This window comes from Drosophila eugracilis, unplaced genomic scaffold, assembly GCF_018153835.1.
Source record: "Drosophila eugracilis isolate 14026-0451.02 unplaced genomic scaffold, ASM1815383v1 contig_1890, whole genome shotgun sequence".
In the NCBI taxonomy this organism is placed as follows: Eukaryota; Metazoa; Arthropoda; class Insecta; order Diptera; family Drosophilidae; genus Drosophila; species Drosophila eugracilis.
In genome coordinates this window covers 41,975-60,645 of record NW_024572744.1, presented here as the reverse complement: position 1 = coordinate 60,645, position 18,671 = coordinate 41,975, and the positions used below count along the sequence as shown (strand labels likewise).

The following is an 18,671-nucleotide window of genomic DNA, read 5'->3' as shown; positions in this document are numbered from 1 at the left end:
GGAATAACGAGAACATTATCAAAAATAAGGCTACATTACTATTGGTTAAACATGACAAAAGTAGTTACTAAATACGTAAAAACCTGTCAGACTTGTCAACAATCTAAGACAACCACTCATACAAGAACGCCAATTACCATTACCGAGACACCCACATCAGCTTTTGACACGGTATAAATTGATACCATTGGCCATTACCGCGTTCGGAGGAGGGAAACGAATACGCAGTCACAAGTATTTGTGATTTAACTAAATACTTAGTAACAGTACCAATTCCGAATAAAAGCGCAAATGGCGTTGCGAAAGCAATCTTTGAAAACGTTATACTCTTTTACGGCCCATTGAAGATCATTCTAACAGACATGGCACAGAGTATAAGAACAGTATAACAGGAGACTTATGCAAATATATGAAGATTGACAAAATTTCATCGACTGCACACCACCATCAAACCTTAGGGACTATTGAACGTAGTCACCGAATGTTTAACGAATATGTCCGTTCATATATTTCAAGTGACAAAAGTAATTGAAATTAAAATTTAAGGTCATAGGTATGGACGATACGAAATTTGAGTAATAAGGCCCACGGCTTGATCGAAAAAAAACAATTCGCATTGGGAGCATAATAGAAACCTACATGCTTAATCCGAACTTTCTATCTCTTATAGTTACTGAGATATCAGCTTTTCTAGAAAATCTGAAAACAGTCTTTTGAGCCTTGTGGGCGTATGGGTGGGTGTGGCCGGATAGTAGTACCACTATAAGATGCGCTGCCATTTAAAGATTAACTTTTTGAATTTCAACTTTCTAACTGCAATAGTTCCTGAGATTTCAGCAATTTTAGTTTTTGGCGATTTGTGGGCGTTAGAGTGGGCGTGGCAGGATGCTGTAATAAACTTGCGCTGTCCCGGGACCTCAAGAATCTTCATGCTTAATCTCAACTTTGTATCTGCTATAGTTCCTGAGATCGCAGCGTTCATACGGACGGACGGACGGACGGACAGACGGACATTGCTCAATCGACTTCGCTAATGATCCTGATCAAGAATATATATACTTTATAGGGTCGCAAAAGCTGTTACATAATTTTCAACGAATCTAGTATACCCTTTAAGTCTACGACTAACGGGTATAAAAATTTATAATCGAGCAGGAGGATATAGATATTGCTGGAGATATCGGATTCTTGGACAGGATGGAATTGGTCCGAGGACCATTTTAACGCAACGAAATGAGGTAAAAGGAGCGAGAATAAGAAAGGACGATGACAGTAATGCGACAGCTTACGTGTGCTGAGATATAAATTTGTTCATTCACATTAAATTGAAAGAGAAAGTTTAAATAAAAGATAGATTAAAGATATTTAGATGACATTTTGATTTGAGAATTAATCGTTTTCGAATGAACAATTTACCCGTTTCTCAAGCGAAGCCAATTTACGAATCGAATAAAGTAAGCCGAACTACTACATATTTATAGGATCTTACTAATAGAAATGCCACCACACAGCCTCTAAAAGTTTATATTTCCCAAAGACATGAAAACTTCTTAGATGTGGGAGCTTTGTTTTACTTACGTCCAAAAGAATCGCCAAATCCATCACCGTCTAATCGAGTCCCAGATATATCTGCATGGTCAGTAGTTGCTTGTTGATCCAGTGTCTCAATATTATCCAAAATGTTACTGCCAAATAGCTTTTCCTATAAAAGAGTAAAAAAATAATTTATTTTAAATCGTTAAACCTGAAGAAAATGGCACTTAAATAATCTGACTATTAAAATACCTGTAAATTATTGTTGATAATCACAATTAACTTCGCTGTTTCTTAAAGCTCAGAATACTTCATATAATTAATTCTATTTAGCTTTAGTACAGATGATAGAAGAACCTTATTTTAATTTCAAAAACGGTAATCGGACTTAGAAAGTACAATGGTACTAGCTTTTAAATAGCGGTTTTTATAATACCTTACATTTAATATTAAATTATTTAAATAAGGCTTGACTCGGTGCGCTATAATCAATTTTAAGTCGCAGTGTCATTCCTTCGAACCTTCCTCTGATCAATTAATTCGTTTCTACAGCAATATCTATGTCCTTCTGCCCGCTTATAAAATTGACATTTGTTATTGTATGAAGAGAAGAAAAATGAATTTATTAAATGTAAATGGGATTAGCTAATGTATTTTAGTCGGATAATGGTACCACCTCAAGATGAGGAGCCATCTCAAGATTATGCATTCTTATTTCCAAACTTTTTATCTATTCTATTTCCTGAGATTTCAGCGATTTTAGTATATCGTCTTTTGTGGGCGTAAGAATGGGTGTGGCCGGCTCATTTAACTCGTGAGATTTGACCGATTTTTGGTTTACGTGATTTGTGGGAGTGGAAGAATGCTGAAATTTCTCCGCCGACTGCTTCAATTTTTGATCCGGTTTATAAACCCATCTTGATTTATAAAGTCATCTTTGTTTATAGAACCATCGATGAATACGAGATTTCCCACTACTTTTGTGAAATTGCACCCTTAAATCATAACACTTCCTCCACCGTGCTTCGTGGCCGATAAAATTACCTTGAGCTGCGGTGGCATCTAAAGCATATGCAACTTTAGCGTTTATGGTTTTCAGATTGTCAGATTGGTAAAAAATAATACACTTTAGTGGCATCACGTGCTTAGTCCCAACTTTCCATATGTTATAGTTAGCGAGCTATTCGGTTTCTTAGAGAATGCGGCTACTATTTTTCGATGTCAGAGGGCATAAGTGTGAACGCGGTTCCTGAGATATCAACGATTTTAGTTTTTCGCCTTTTGGGGCCGTTTGCGGAAATGGCTTGATGAAAAACCTTGATGCGAAAAACGTAAGCCGTATTCTTTAAGAACGCTGATAAGTATACAAGACAAACATGTAAATTCTAATGATGCACCAAATGCGTATTGCACCATCTAGCCACGCCCACCCTAACGCCCAAAAAACCAAAAACTATAAGAGCTAAAAAGTTGCGCTTAAGAATACGTTTTTAAAATATGCCTCTGCAACTGGCCACGCCTACTCTATGTACTCTCATAAAACGCGGAAACCCAAAACGGATTCTTATCTTTAACTATAATATCTTCTTGTTTTTATACCCGTTACTCGTAGAGTAAATGGGTATTCTAGATTCGTTGACGTACGTAGAAACGCTGAGATCTCAGAAACCATATACAGGGACACCTTGGTAATCATCTAAAGTTTCAAGATATCGCAGAATTACGGTTTTTTCGCAGTTGCTGCATTTAACAAAAAGTAATGGAACAGAGGATAATTGATTGACCTGGAATCGACAATAGGTATAGATCTAATTCTTATTTTCTCTCAAGAAAAACTAGAACCGAAAATGAATTACTTCCGCGACTCAACCAACCCTATTGGCGAAATGAACAAAGATTCAGGTAAATGCAAGAGTCAGGCGAAAAGCGAGGGTTCAGAAAAAAAGAAGAAGAAAGGTGTAGCAAGCGAAGTATATAATTTTAATTACATAAATACATACATTGTATATGCCCATACAAACTAACACATTCCTTCTCAAGTGTCCGGAGGCAACAATGGCTTAATCCAATGTTCAATTTTTAAAAAACTGCGCGCAACCTCATTGGAGAGGAAAACACAATAGAAACAATTGTGGCAAAGCTGAGTAAATCAGTCAAAGGAGAGTCGGTTGAGGTTTTCTCAGTCAAACTCATGAATTTGCAGCAGAAAAACAAAACAGCAAATGAATATGCCAAAGAAATAGAAGATCTGACCAGAGCATTACAAGCTTATATAAACGATGGCTTACCACTAGAATTAACATCTAAATATAGCACCCAAAGTGCTGTGAAGGCAATAACAAGAAACTGCTCAATTGATAAGGTAAAACGTTCACAAATATAAACGAAGCCGTAACTAAGTTTGTCAATAGTTGTACCAAAGCAACAGGGCAATCGAACGACGTATTATTTTATAATATTCAGTATAAACAAAACAATTACCGAGGAAATAACATATATCGGGGGCAGAGGAAACCTTGGCTATTATCACAACACACCGCAAGGAACCCACAGCTCCTCAAACCGCGGAAATAACTATAATCGAAATGTTAGGGTCACACAGGAAAACGAGGAGGACCCCTTGAAAGTAGAGAAAAACCAACAAAAATGTAACAATGTTAGTAGATACGGGAGCCGAGATTTCATTGCTTAAACAATGTAATCAAGAGTACCCCGAATTAGACAATTCTAAAATTTCTAAGAAATAGGACAAGGTTCTATAAAGTCCTTGGGTTTAGCGTTAGAGGAGCTTAAAACAAAAAATGTCATTTTACCACATGACTTTCAAATAGTCCCACCTGATTTTCCGATTCCATGCGATGGCATTCTGGGAATAGACTTCATTAAAGAATTCAACTGTATCTTATATTTTCAAGACTCCCAAGGTTCTTTAGTATTAAGACCTAATAACCTGACTTTTCCAATATAAATCCCAATGCACAATTCGGTTTTCAAAAATACTCTCTTACTTCCATGTAGAGCAGAAGTAATTAAAACCGTAAAAATTAATTCAAAAGAACCGTCTGCTTTTATTTCGAACCAATAACCATTTAAAGGTGTGCTGGTTCCGAGCACATTGGTTAACACGAGTTGTGCAACAGTCCGATATCTAAATACAAACTCTGAAACAATTAGTTTAAATGTTAATATACTACAATTCGAATCGTTAGAAAACTATGATATACGAAAGCCCAAGGAACTCAAACCCAAGTACAGTAATGATAGAAAATAAAGAAGTATTAACATAACTATGTTTTCCCTCTCAAATTCAAACAAAATTATCAAAACTGTGTACAACTTGTAGCGATATATTCGGTATTGAATTGGAGCCGATATCAGCTAACAATTTTTATAAACAACAACTTCGCTTAAGCGATAAAACACCATTATATATAAAACATTATAGAAATGCAGAAAGTGAAAAGCCAGAAATAAACAAACAGATTGACAAATTAATAAAGGATGGTATAGTCGAACGATCAATTTCAGAATATAAAAGGATATTATTGTTGGTTCCAAAAAAATGTCTACCAAATTCAACAGAAAAACGATGGAGACTAGTGGTTGACTATAGACAAATAAACAAACAAGAGGAAACGCTATAGTCGAGTGCCACGATACCCGTTACTGTTTTACACAATTTTAAAATATTCATTTTGCTAGCTGAAATTACCCAAGCACCACCTATTGTCGGAGAAAGCATGTCGAATAACTGATAGTGACGTCACTGACCATGTGAGGCCTTATAACCTAAATTTCTTCATAAGTAGCGAAATAATGTTCCGATTTGAAAACTCTTTGGTAAATCGATAGATATTAACAGAAATATTTTAGTTTTTCGCGATTTGTGGACATTAGAGTGTACGTGGCAGGATGCTGTAATAAACTTGCGCTGTCCCGGGACCTCAAGAATCTTCATGCTTAATCTCATCTTTGTATCTGTTATAGTTCCTGAGATCTCAGCGTTCATACGGACGGACGGACGGACGGACAGACGGACATGGCTCAATCGACTCCGCTATTGATCCTGATCAAGAATATATATACTTTATAGGGTCGGAAACGCTTCCTTCTATCTGTTACATACTTTTCAACGAATCTAGTATGTAACTATAAGTGGTAGAAAGTTGGGATTAAGCACGTAGGTTTCTATGATACGAATAGCTTTGTTTGCATCTAGCCACGCCCACTCTAATTAAATATACAAAATAATTACTTCAAAATCAGAAAATAAAAACCAAAAATTTTATATTCAAAAGGCACTAGAATCTACTAAAAAATCAGCTCATACACTATTAAAAAATAGATTTTGAATTGTTAAATTATTTTAAGAAACAAATAATTTTTATTGAATCCGATAAAAATGAAGTAGAGCATTCAACAATATTCGGCAACTCCATTACGACAATTGAATATAATGTAATGACATTCGAAAAGCCAAACAAACCCAAATTACTAAAGGCAGACAGAGACTGAGCTTTCTCCAGCTTGACTTTAAAGCGATGCACAGTGGCTGGATTTGCCAAAGTTGAGGCAAAAAGTCAAAAAATAAATATTGATCTACAGAAAATAGATTTTAGTACATATATTATAACCAACAACTGTACCAATTTTTAAATCCCTAGGGACTGTATTTTACAACTCAATACAGCTAAGAACGGCATAGGAGACGTTGAAAATTATGAACTACATAAGACAATAAATGAAAAAATCAGAATAATCAATTCATCCGACGATGAAGAATTAAAAATAAACAATATAGAAACAATCCTTTATACAGACAACCATAAAATTAAACATGACATCACCGGATACGCAGGGGGCATCCAAAAATTGACACTCAAAATATTAAACAAATGAAAATAGGTAAATTAAATGCAGAATTTAACATTGACATTCTGTATCTAGAAAATGTCCAATTCAAAAAGGAAAATTAGAAAATCCATTTAAAGCAAATAAAAATGTAGAAAAAAAAAAAAGGAAGACAATTTATTGTATACAATCATATCTCAATCGATCATAAACTTTTGCAAGCAAGGGGCACCACAAGAAAGATTTTTGTAACAAGAAAGCAGTCTTAAGCTGAGATCAATCAAATAAAGTCGTGAATTTAAATCTAGCGTTATCCTTTGTCAACCGACGATGTTTAAAGATGTTTATATGTTTATTAAACTAAAACGAAAAACTTATTTAATAAAAACAAAATGTTCTGCCCGAAAAATTGTGGATAGGATATGAAGTAGTTAATATACGATCATACATTTTCCCCTGCTATTAAAACAACCCAAAAAGTTGACCACAAGACAGCCCGCCATACAACGGCATATACAACGCACGCTATACACACCCACCAATACCCTACGCCCAAAAAGCAGCAATTGCAACACACAAAACATCAGCTATAGAAACAAAAATTAACACAACCACTACATCAAAAACAAACTCATCAACGCCAAATAGTATGACCAGACGAGTTATCACCTACAAAGACTCCCATGAAGAAAACATGGACACCAGTGCATCAACATCATTACACCCCGCACTTTCAGAATTTTCCGACGGACTAAAACTTAAAATATTCTCAACTAAATAAATTAAGTTAAGCACCACCTTAAAATCAAAAGATAAAAACCACCAAAAAACAAAACATGATATACAAACTAAAAGAAAGACATTTGACGATAAGATTTAGAATTATAAAGTTATACAAAATATATAAATCAAAACTATTTTAGTTCTAGTTAACCTTAACCAATATTCTTATACTTAACATACTAAAAATATTACGATTAAATGAAAACAGATACTAATAATAACAAGAGGAAACACTATAGTCGAGTGCCCCGACTATAAGATACCCGTTACTGTTTTACACAATTTTAAAATATTCATTTTGCTAGTGGTAATTACCCAAGCGCCACCTATTGTCGGAGAAAGCATGTCGAGTAACTGATAGTGACGTCACTGACCATGTGAGGCCTTATAACCTAAATTTCTTCATAAGTAGCGAAATAATGTTCCGATTTGAAAAATCTTTGGTAAATCGATAGATATAAACAGAAATAAGTTATACAACGTCAAACGAAGGCATTCATAATATTATTATAGACGCCACACACAGTGTTCCGCGGTTTGTAGGCGTTAGAGTGGAGTGCAATCTCTTAAATACGTATTCTTAAGCACAACTTCCTATCTCTTAATGTTCCTGAGATACCTATTTTCGATTCTATAATATAAGCAGGTGTAGTTCGGTAATGAATAGCTAGCTCCTTATCAGCCAGAAATAGGTAAATATTTTGAATTGAACATCACTGGACCCACAGGTAAATACGTAATGAAATAGTCATAATGGTCAAGACTGTTTCCGATATTATTACCGAAAAGAGTAGCCATGGGCCCAGAGTACATGCGAATGCTGATGATATTGCCGTTCTGGATATCCAGGATGGATTTCGAAATAAATTACTTGGACGATAAGATAAAAAGAAGAAGCTGGACTTCCTCAAGACAGTCCCATGAGTCCCACACACTTTGCACTCTAAACAGTTAACATCCGTTAAAAACATGCTTAATACCAACATTCTATCACTTATAGTTACTGAGATATCAAGTTTCCTACAAATTGCGAAAACCGTCTTTTGAGCTTGGTGGACGTAAGAGTAAATGTGGCCGGATAATGGTACCACCATAAGATGCGCTGGCATCACAAGATTATACAAACTCGTGGCAAGTTGCAGCGGCATCTAATAAATACGTATTCTTAAGCCTAACTTTCTAGCACTTTTAGAATGCGTTCCGTATTTCTGATGTTATCCGGTTGTGTTTATCCGAGTCATTTCGCATTTTTCAAGGAGTTTAGATAAGCATAAAAGTAGGCTTATATGTCTATACGTCGTGGGGATTGTGTTGTTTTTCCGGCTTTGCTATCATAATTATGATTGACTTTTTCCATCTCACAGGAAAGTGGCCAAGTTTTTAATGGCATTAAGAAGTTGACTTTTGATGATGTTAACGATTTCGTTTGGTCGAAACTCAATTCGCTCATCCTGAGCCTGAGGCTTTTTTGGTAAAGTCGATTGATGCTGATGAGCCGTGTTCGGTTCTTGGTATTCTGATTGCGGAAATTAACTTTTTGAGCAAGGGGAATCCAGTCCTAAATTTTAAGCACTTTCTTATGTCAAATTTTTGGCAGAGTTTATGGGTTGTAGTGAGGATCTAGCTGCAGTTGAGAAGACGGCTTCAGGGTTTGATCTTGAGCCTGTCAACTTTTTATTTTTGGTGGATGGGACTTTTTAGCTCCTTATAAACTGGAAACCTCTATAGTTGGCAATGTGATTGTCACCGCAGTTGCCGCACTTTTTCGAGTTGTAGTCATCGTTGATCGCTGGGCAGTGTGCGGAGTCACAGTATGACCTTGTACGGCCATATTGCGGTTCGCACATTGTACCGGGCGATGGCGTTTTAGCGGTTTCTCAACTGTAATTCTGCGGGGCAGCTGAACTGAAGATTGTATATAGGGTGCATTTCGTATTTCTTCAGTATTCGTATTTCATTTCTGGCCGAGCTCAACCTCAAAGAGTTTAAGAAACAAATAATTTTTATTGAATCCGATAAAAATGAAGTAGAGCATTCAACAATATTCGGCAACTCCATTACGACAATTGAATATAATGTAATGACATTCGAAAAGCCAAACAAACCCAAATTACTAAAGGCAGACAGAGACTGAGCTTTCTCCAGCTTGACTTTAAAGCGATGCACAGTGGCTGGATTTGCCAAAGTTGAGGCAAAAAGTCAAAAAATAAATATTGATCTACAGAAAATAGATTTTAGTACATATATTATAACCAACAACTGTACCAAATTTTAAATCCCTAGGAACTGTATTTTACAACTCAATACGGCTAAGAACGGCATAGGAGACGTTGAAAATTATGAACTACATAAGACAATAAATGAAAAAATCAGAATAATCAATTCATCCGACGATGAAGAATTAAAATTAAACAATATAGAAACAATCCTTTATACATACAACCATAAAATTAAACATGACATCACCGGACAAACCCCTTCTCAAATATTCCTATACTCAGGGGGCATCCAAAAATTGGCACTTAAAATATTAAACAAATGAAAATAGGTAAATTAAATGCAGAATGTAACATTGACATTCTGTATCTAGAAAAGGTCCAATTCAAAAAGGAAAATTAGAAAATCCATTTAAAGCAAATAAAAATGTAGAAAAAATAGACGAAGACAATTTATTGTATACAATCATATCTCAATCGATCATAAACTTTTGCAAGCAAGGGGCACCACAAGAAAGATTTTTGTAACAAGAAAGCAGTATTAAGCTGAGATCAATCAAATAAAGTCGTGAATTTAAATCTTCGTTCTGTTAATTTTCTTAGCGTTATCCTTTGTCAACCGACGATGTTTAAAGATGTTTATATGTTTATTAAACTAAAACGAAAAACTTATTTAATAAAAACAAAATGTTCTGCCCGAAAAATTGTGGATAGGATATGAAGTAGTTAATATACGATCATACATTTTACCCCTGCTATTAAAACAACCCAAAAAGTTGACCACAAGACAGCCCGCCATACAACGGCATATACAACGCACGCTATACACACCCACCAATACCCTACGCCCAAAAAGCAGCAATTGCAACACACAAAACATCAGCTATAGAAACAAAAATTAACACAACCACTACATCAAAAACAAACTCATCAACACCAAATAGTATGACCAGACGAGTTATCACCTACAAAGACTCCCATGAAGAAAACATGGACACCAGTGCATCAACATCATTACACCCCGCACTTTCAGAATTTTCCGACGGACTAAAACTTAAAATATTCTCAACTAAATAAATTAAGTTAAGCACCACCTTAAAATCAAAAGATAAAAACCACCAAAAAACAAAACATGATATACAAACTAAAAGAAAGACATTTGACGATAAGATTTAGAATTATAAAGTTATACAAAATATATAAATCAAAACTATTTTAGTTCTAGTTAACCTTAACCAATATTCTTATACTTAACATACTAAAAATATTACAATTAAATGAAAACAGATACTAATAATAACAAGAGGAAACACTATAGTCGAGTGCCCCGACTATAAGATACCCGTTACTGTTTTACACAATTCTAAAATATTCATTTTGCTAGTGGAAATTACCCAAGCGCCACCTATTGTCGGAGAAAGCATGTCGAGTAACTGATAGTGACGTCACTGACCATGTGAGGCCTTATAACTTAAATTTCTTCATAACTAGCGAAATAATGTTCTGATTAAAAAAATCTTTAGTAAATCGATAGATATTAACAGAAATAAGTTAGACACGGTCAAACGAAGGCATTCATAATAATATTATAGACGCCACAGTTTTCCTGGGTTTGTGGGCGTTAGAGTGGGCGTGGCCGGATGAAAGCTTGCAGTGCCATCTCTTAAATACGTATTCTTAAGCACAACTTCCTATCTCTTAATGTTCCTGAGATACCTATTTTCGATTTTATAATATAAGCAGGTGTAGTTCGGTAATGAATAGCTAGCTCCTTATCAGCCAGAAATAGGTAAATATTTTGAATTGAACATCACTGGACCCACAGGTAAATACGCGATGAAATAGTCATAATGGTCAAGACTGTTTCCGATATTATTACCGAGAAGAGTAGCCATGGCCCCAGAGTACATGCGAATGCTGATGATATTGCCGTTCTGGATATCCAGGATGGATTTCGAAACTAGCGTGTAAAGATAAAGATTTCGTGGCAGAGTATAATAATAAATTACTTGGACGATAAGATAAAAAGAAGAAGCTGGAGTTCCTCAAGACAGTCCCATGAGTCCCACACACTTTGCACTCTAAACAGTTAACATCCGTTAAAAACATGCTTAATACCAACATTCTATCACTTATAGTTACTGAGATATCAAGTTTCCTACAAATTGCGAAAACCGTCTTTTGAGCTTGGTGGACGTAAGAGTAAATGTGGCCGGATAATGGTACCACCATAAGATGCGCTGGCATCACAAGATTATACAAACTCGTGGCAAGTTGCAGCGGCATTTAATAAATACGTATTCTTAAGCCTAACTTTCTAGCACTTTTAGAATGCGTTCCGTATTTCTGATGTTATCCGGTTGTGTTTATCCGAGTCATTTCGCATTTTTCAAGGAGTTTAGATAAGCATAAAAGTAGGCTTATATGTCTATACGTCGTGGGGATTGTGTGGTTTTTCCGGCTTTGCTATCATAATTATGATTGACTTTTTCCATCTCACTGGAAAGTGGCCAAGTTTTTAATGGCATTAAGAAGTTGACTTTTGATGATGTTAACGATTTCGTTTGGTCGAAACTCAATTCGCTCATCCTGAGCCTGAGGCTTTTTTGGTAAAGTCGATTGATGCTGATGAGCCGTGTTCGGTTCTTGGTATTCTGATTGCGGAAATTAACTTTTTGAGCAAGGGGAATCCAGTCCTAAATTTTAAGCACTTTCTTATGTCAAATTTTTGGCAGAGTTTATGGGTTGTAGTGAGGATCTAGCTGCAGTTGAGAAGACGGCTTCAGGGTTTGATCTTGAGCCTGTCAACTTTTTATTTTTGGTGGATGGGACTTTTTAGCTCCTTATAAACTGGAAACCTCTATAGTTGACAATGTGATTGTCACCGCAGTTGCCGCACTTTTTCGAGTTGTAGTCATCGTTGATCGCTGGGCAGTGTGCGGAGTCACAGTATGACCTTGTACGGCCATATTGCGGTTCGCACATTGTACCGGGATTTTGCGTTTTAGCGGTTTCTCAACTGTAATTCTGCGGGGCAGCTGAACTGAAGATTGTATATAGGGTGCATTTCGTATTTCTTCAGTATTCGTATTTCTTTTCTGGCCGAGCTCAACCTCAAAGAGTTTAAGAAACAAATAATTTTTATTGAATCCGATAAAAATGAAGTAGAGCATTCAACAATATTCGGCAACTCCATTACGACAATTGAATATAATGTAATGACATTCGAAAAGCCAAACAAACCCAAATTACTAAAGGCAGACAGAGACTGAGCTTTCTCCAGCTTGACTTTAAAGCGATGCACAGTGGCTGGATTTGCCAAAGTTGAGGCAAAAAGTCAAAAAATAAATATTGATCTACAGAAAATAGATTTTAGTACATATATTATAACCAACAACTGTACCAAATTTTAAATCCCTAGGAACTGTATTTTACAACTCAATACGGCTAAGAACGGCATAGGAGACGTTGAAAATTATGAACTACATAAGACAATAAATGAAAAAATCAGAATAATCAATTCATCCGACGATGAAGAATTATAATTAAACAATATAGAAACAATCCTTTATACATACAACCATAAAATTAAACATGACATCACCGGACAAACCCCTTCTCAAATATTCCTATACTCAGGGGTCATCCAAAAATTGACACTTAAAATATTAAACAAATGAAAATAGGTAAATTAAATGCAGAATGTAACATTGACATTCTGTATCTAGAAAAGGTCCAATTCAAAAAGGAAAATTAGAAAATCCATTTAAAGCAAATAAAAATGTAGAAAAAAATAGACGAAGACAATTTATTGTATACAATCATATCTCAATCGATCATAAACTTTTGCAAGCAAGGGGCACCACAAGAAAGATTTTTGTAACAAGAAAGCAGTATTAAGCTGAGATCAATCAAATAAAGTCGTGAATTTAAATCTTCGTTCTGTTAATTTTCTTAGCGTTATCCTTTGTCAACCGACGATGTTTAAAGATGTTTATATGTTTATTAAACTAAAACGAAAAACTTATTTAATAAAAACAAAATGTTCTGCCCGAAAAATTGTGGATAGGATATGAAGTAGTTAATATACGATCATACATTTTACCCCTGCTATTAAAACAACCCAAAAAGTTGACCACAAGACAGCCCGCCATACAACGGCATATACAACGCACGCTATACACACCCACCAATACCCTACGCCCAAAAAGCAGCAATTGCAACACACAAAACATCAGCTATAGAAACAAAAATTAACACAACCACTACATCAAAAACAAACTCATCAACACCAAATAGTATGACCAGACGAGTTATCACCTACAAAGACTCCCATGAAGAAAACATGGACACCAGTGCATCAACATCATTACACCCCGCACTTTCAGAATTTTCCGACGGACTAAAACTTAAAATATTCTCAACTAAATAAATTAAGTTAAGCACCACCTTAAAATCAAAAGATAAAAACCACCAAAAAACAAAACATGATATACAAACTAAAAGAAAGACATTTGACGATAAGATTTAGAATTATAAAGTTATACAAAATATATAAATCAAAACTATTTTAGTTCTAGTTAACCTTAACCAATATTCTTATACTTAACATACTAAAAATATTACAATTAAATGAAAACAGATACTAATAATAACAAGAGGAAACACTATAGTCGAGTGCCCCGACTATAAGATACCCGTTACTGTTTTACACAATTTTAAAATATTCATTTTGCTAGTGGAAATTACCCAAGCGCCACCTATTGTCGGAGAAAGCATGTCGAGTAACTGATAGTGACGTCACTGACCATGTGAGACCTTATAACTTAAATTTCTTCATAACTAGCGAAATAATGTTCTGATTAAAAAAATCTTTAGTAAATCGATAGATATTAACAGAAATAAGTTAGACACGGTCAAACGAAGGCATTCATAATAATATTATAGACGCCACAGTTTTCCTGGGTTTGTGGGCGTTAGAGTGGGCGTGGCCGGATGAAAGCTTGCAGTGCCATCTCTTAAATACGTATTCTTAAGCACAACTTCCTATCTCTTAATGTTCCTGAGATACCTATTTTCGATTCTATAATATAAGCAGGTGTAGTTCGGTAATGAATAGCTAGCTCCTTATCAGCCAGAAATAGGTAAATATTTTGAATTGAACATCACTGGACCCACAGGTAAATACGCGATGAAATAGTCATAATGGTCAAGACTGTTTCCGATATTATTACCGAGAAGAGTAGCCATGGCCCCAGAGTACATGCGAATGCTGATGATATTGCCGTTCTGGATATCCAGGATGGATTTCGAAACTAGCGTGTAAAGATAAAGATTTCGTGGCAGAGTATAATAATAAATTACTTGGACGATAAGATAAAAAGAAGAAGCTGGAGTTCCTCAAGACAGTCCCATGAGTCCCACACACTTTGCACTCTAAACAGTTAACATCCGTTAAAAACATGCTTAATACCAACATTCTATCACTTATAGTTACTGAGATATCAAGTTTCCTACAAATTGCGAAAACCGTCTTTTGAGCTTGGTGGACGTAAGAGTAAATGTGGCCGGATAATGGTACCACCATAAGATGCGCTGGCATCACAAGATTATACAAACTCGTGGCAAGTTGCAGCGGCATTTAATAAATACGTATTCTTAAGCCTAACTTTCTAGCACTTTTAGAATGCGTTCCGTATTTCTGATGTTATCCGGTTGTGTTTATCCGAGTCATTTCGCATTTTTCAAGGAGTTTAGATAAGCATAAAAGTAGGCTTATATGTCTATACGTCGTGGGGATTGTGTGGTTTTTCCGGCTTTGCTATCATAATTATGATTGACTTTTTCCATCTCACTGGAAAGTGGCCAAGTTTTTAATGGCATTAAGAAGTTGACTTTTGATGATGTTAACGATTTCGTTTGGTCGAAACTCAATTCGCTCATCCTGAGCCTGAGGCTTTTTGGTAAAGTCGATTGATGCTGATGAGCCGTGTTCGGTTCTTGGTATTCTGATTGCGGAAATTAACTTTTGAGCAAGGGGAATCCAGTCCTAAATTTTAAGCACTTTCTTATGTCAAATTTTTGGCAGAGTTTATGGGTTGTAGTGAGGATCTAGCTGCAGTTGAGAAGACGGCTTCAGGGTTTGATCTTGAGCCTGTCAACTTTTTATTTTTGGTGGATGGGACTTTTTAGCTCCTTATAAACTGGAAACCTCTATAGTTGACAATGTGATTGTCACCGCAGTTGCCGCACTTTTTCGAGTTGTAGTCATCGTTGATCGCTGGGCAGTGTGCGGAGTCACAGTATGACCTTGTACGGCCATATTGCGGTTCGCACATTGTACCGGGCGATTGCGTTTTAGCGGTTTCTCAACTGTAATTCTGCGGGGCAGCTGAACTGAAGATTGTATATAGGGTGCATTTCGTATTTCTTCAGTATTCGTATTTCTTTTCTGGCCGAGCTCAACCTCAAAGAGTTTAAGAAACAAATAATTTTTATTGAATCCGATAAAAATGAAGTAGAGCATTCAACAATATTCGGCAACTCCATTACGACAATTGAATATAATGTAATGACATTCGAAAAGCCAAACAAACCCAAATTACTAAAGGCAGACAGAGACTGAGCTTTCTCCAGCTTGACTTTAAAGCGATGCACAGTGGCTGGATTTGCCAAAGTTGAGGCAAAGAGTCAAAAAATAAATATTGATCTACAGAAAATAGATTTTAGTACATATATTATAACCAACAACTGTACCAAATTTTAAATCCCTAGGAACTGTATTTTACAACTCAATACGGCTAAGAACGGCATAGGAGACGTTGAAAATTATGAACTACATAAGACAATAAATGAAAAAATCAGAATAATCAATTCATCCGACGATGAAGAATTATAATTAAACAATATAGAAACAATCCTTTATACATACAACCATAAAATTAAACATGACATCACCGGACAAACCCCTTCTCAAATATTCCTATACTCAGGGGTCATCCAAAAATTGACACTTAAAATATTAAACAAATGAAAATAGGTAAATTAAATGCAGAATGTAACATTGACATTCTGTATCTAGAAAAGGTCCAATTCAAAAAGGAAAATTAGAAAATCCATTTAAAGCAAATAAAAATGTAGAAAAAATAGACGAAGACAATTTATTGTATACAATCATATCTCAATCGATCATAAACTTTTGCAAGCAAGGGGCACCACAAGAAAGATTTTTGTAACAAGAAAGCAGTATTAAGCTGAGATCAATCAAATAAAGTCGTGAATTTAAATCTTCGTTCTGTTAATTTTCTTAGCGTTATCCTTTGTCAACCGACGATGTTTAAAGATGTTTATATGTTTATTAAACTAAAACGAAAAACTTATTTAATAAAAACAAAATGTTCTGCCCGAAAAATTGTGGATAGGATATGAAGTAGTTAATATACGATCATACATTTTACCCCTGCTATTAAAACAACCCAAAAAGTTGACCACAAGACAGCCCGCCATACAACAACATATACAACGCACGCTATACACACCCACCAATACCCTACGCCCAAAAAGCAGCAATTGCAACACACAAAACATCAGCTATAGAAACAAAAATTAACACAACCACTATATCAAAAACAAACTCATCAACACCAAATAGTATGACCAGACGAGTTATCACCTACAAAGACTCCCATGAAGAAAACATGGACACCAGTGCATCAACATCATTACACCCCGCACTTTCAGAATTTTCCGACGGACTAAAACTTAAAATATTCTCAACTAAATAAATTAAGTTAAGCACCACCTTAAAATCAAAAGATAAAAACCACCAAAAAACAAAACATGATATACAAACTAAAAGAAAGACATTTGACGATAAGATTTAGAATTATAAAGTTATACAAAATATATAAATCAAAACTATTTTAGTTCTAGTTAACCTTAACCAATATTCTTATACTTAACATACTAAAAATATTACAATTAAATGAAAACAGATACTAATAATAACAAGAGGAAACACTATAGTCGAGTGCCCCGACTATAAGATACCCGTTACTGTTTTACACAATTTTAAAATATTCATTTTGCTAGTGGAAATTACCCAAGCGCCACCTATTGTCGGCGAAAGCATGTCGAGTAACTGATAGTGACGTCACTGACCATGTGAGGCCTTATAACTTAAATTTCTTCATAACTAGCGAAATAATGTTCTGATTAAAAAAATCTTTAGTAAATCGATAGATATTAACAGAAATAAGTTAGACACGGTCAAACGAAGGCATTCATAATAATATTATAGACGCCACAGTTTTCCTGGGTTTGTGGGCGTTAGAGTGGGCGTGGCCGGATGAAAGCTTGCAGTGCCATCTCTTAAATACGTATTCTTAAGCACAACTTCCTATCTCTTAATGTTCCTGAGATACCTATTTTCGATTCTATAATATAAGCAGGTGTAGTTCGGTAATGAATAGCTAGCTCCTTATCAGCCAGAAATAGGTAAATATTTTGAATTGAACATCACTGGACCCACAGGTAAATACGCGATGAAATAGTCATAATGGTCAAGACTGTTTCCGATATTATTACCGAGAAGAGTAGCCATGGCCCCAGAGTACATGCGAATGCTGATGATATTGCCGTTCTGGATATCCAGGATGGATTTCGAAACTAGCGTGTAAAGATAAAGATTTCGTGGCAGAGTATAATAATAAATTACTTGGACGATAAGATAAAAAGAAGAAGCTGGAGTTCCTCAAGACAGTCCCATGAGTCCCACACACTTTGCACTCTAAACAGTTAACATCCGTTAAAAACATGCTTAATACCAACATTCTATCACTTATAGTTACTGAGATATCAAGTTTCCTACAAATTGCGAAAACCGTTTTTTGAGCTTGGTGGACGTAAGAGTAAATGTGGCCGGATAATGGTACCACCATAAGATGCGCTGGCATCACAAGATTATACAAACTCGTGGCAAGTTGCAGCGGCATTTAATAAATACGTATTCTTAAGCCTAACTTTCTAGCACTTTTAGAATGCGTTCCGTATTTCTGATGTTATCCGGTTGTGTTTATCCGAGTCATTTCGCATTTTTCAAGGAGTTTAGATAAGCATAAAAGTAGGCTTATATGTCTATACGTCGTGGGGATTGTGTGGTTTTTCCGGCTTTGCTATCATAATTATGATTGACTTTTTCCATCTCACTGGAAAGTGGCCAAGTTTTTAATGGCATTAAGAAGTTGACTTTTGATGATGTTAACGATTTCGTTTGGTCGAAACTCAATT

At 35.5% G+C, this 18,671-nt stretch overlaps 1 protein-coding gene across 3 annotated transcripts in view; it reads right to left on the bottom strand.

Moving 5' to 3' along the window:
• LOC108114678 (double-strand-break repair protein rad21 homolog) overlaps positions 1–18,671 on the bottom strand; it is a 52,963-nt gene that overhangs the window by 18,857 nt on the left and 15,435 nt on the right. For all 3 annotated transcript variants that reach the window (XM_041817738.1, XM_041817736.1, XM_041817737.1), the window contains exon 3: positions 1,579–1,702. In XM_041817738.1, coding sequence (XP_041673672.1) covers positions 1,579–1,702 — 124 coding nt within the window. The remainder of the gene's footprint in view (positions 1–1,578; positions 1,703–18,671) is intronic.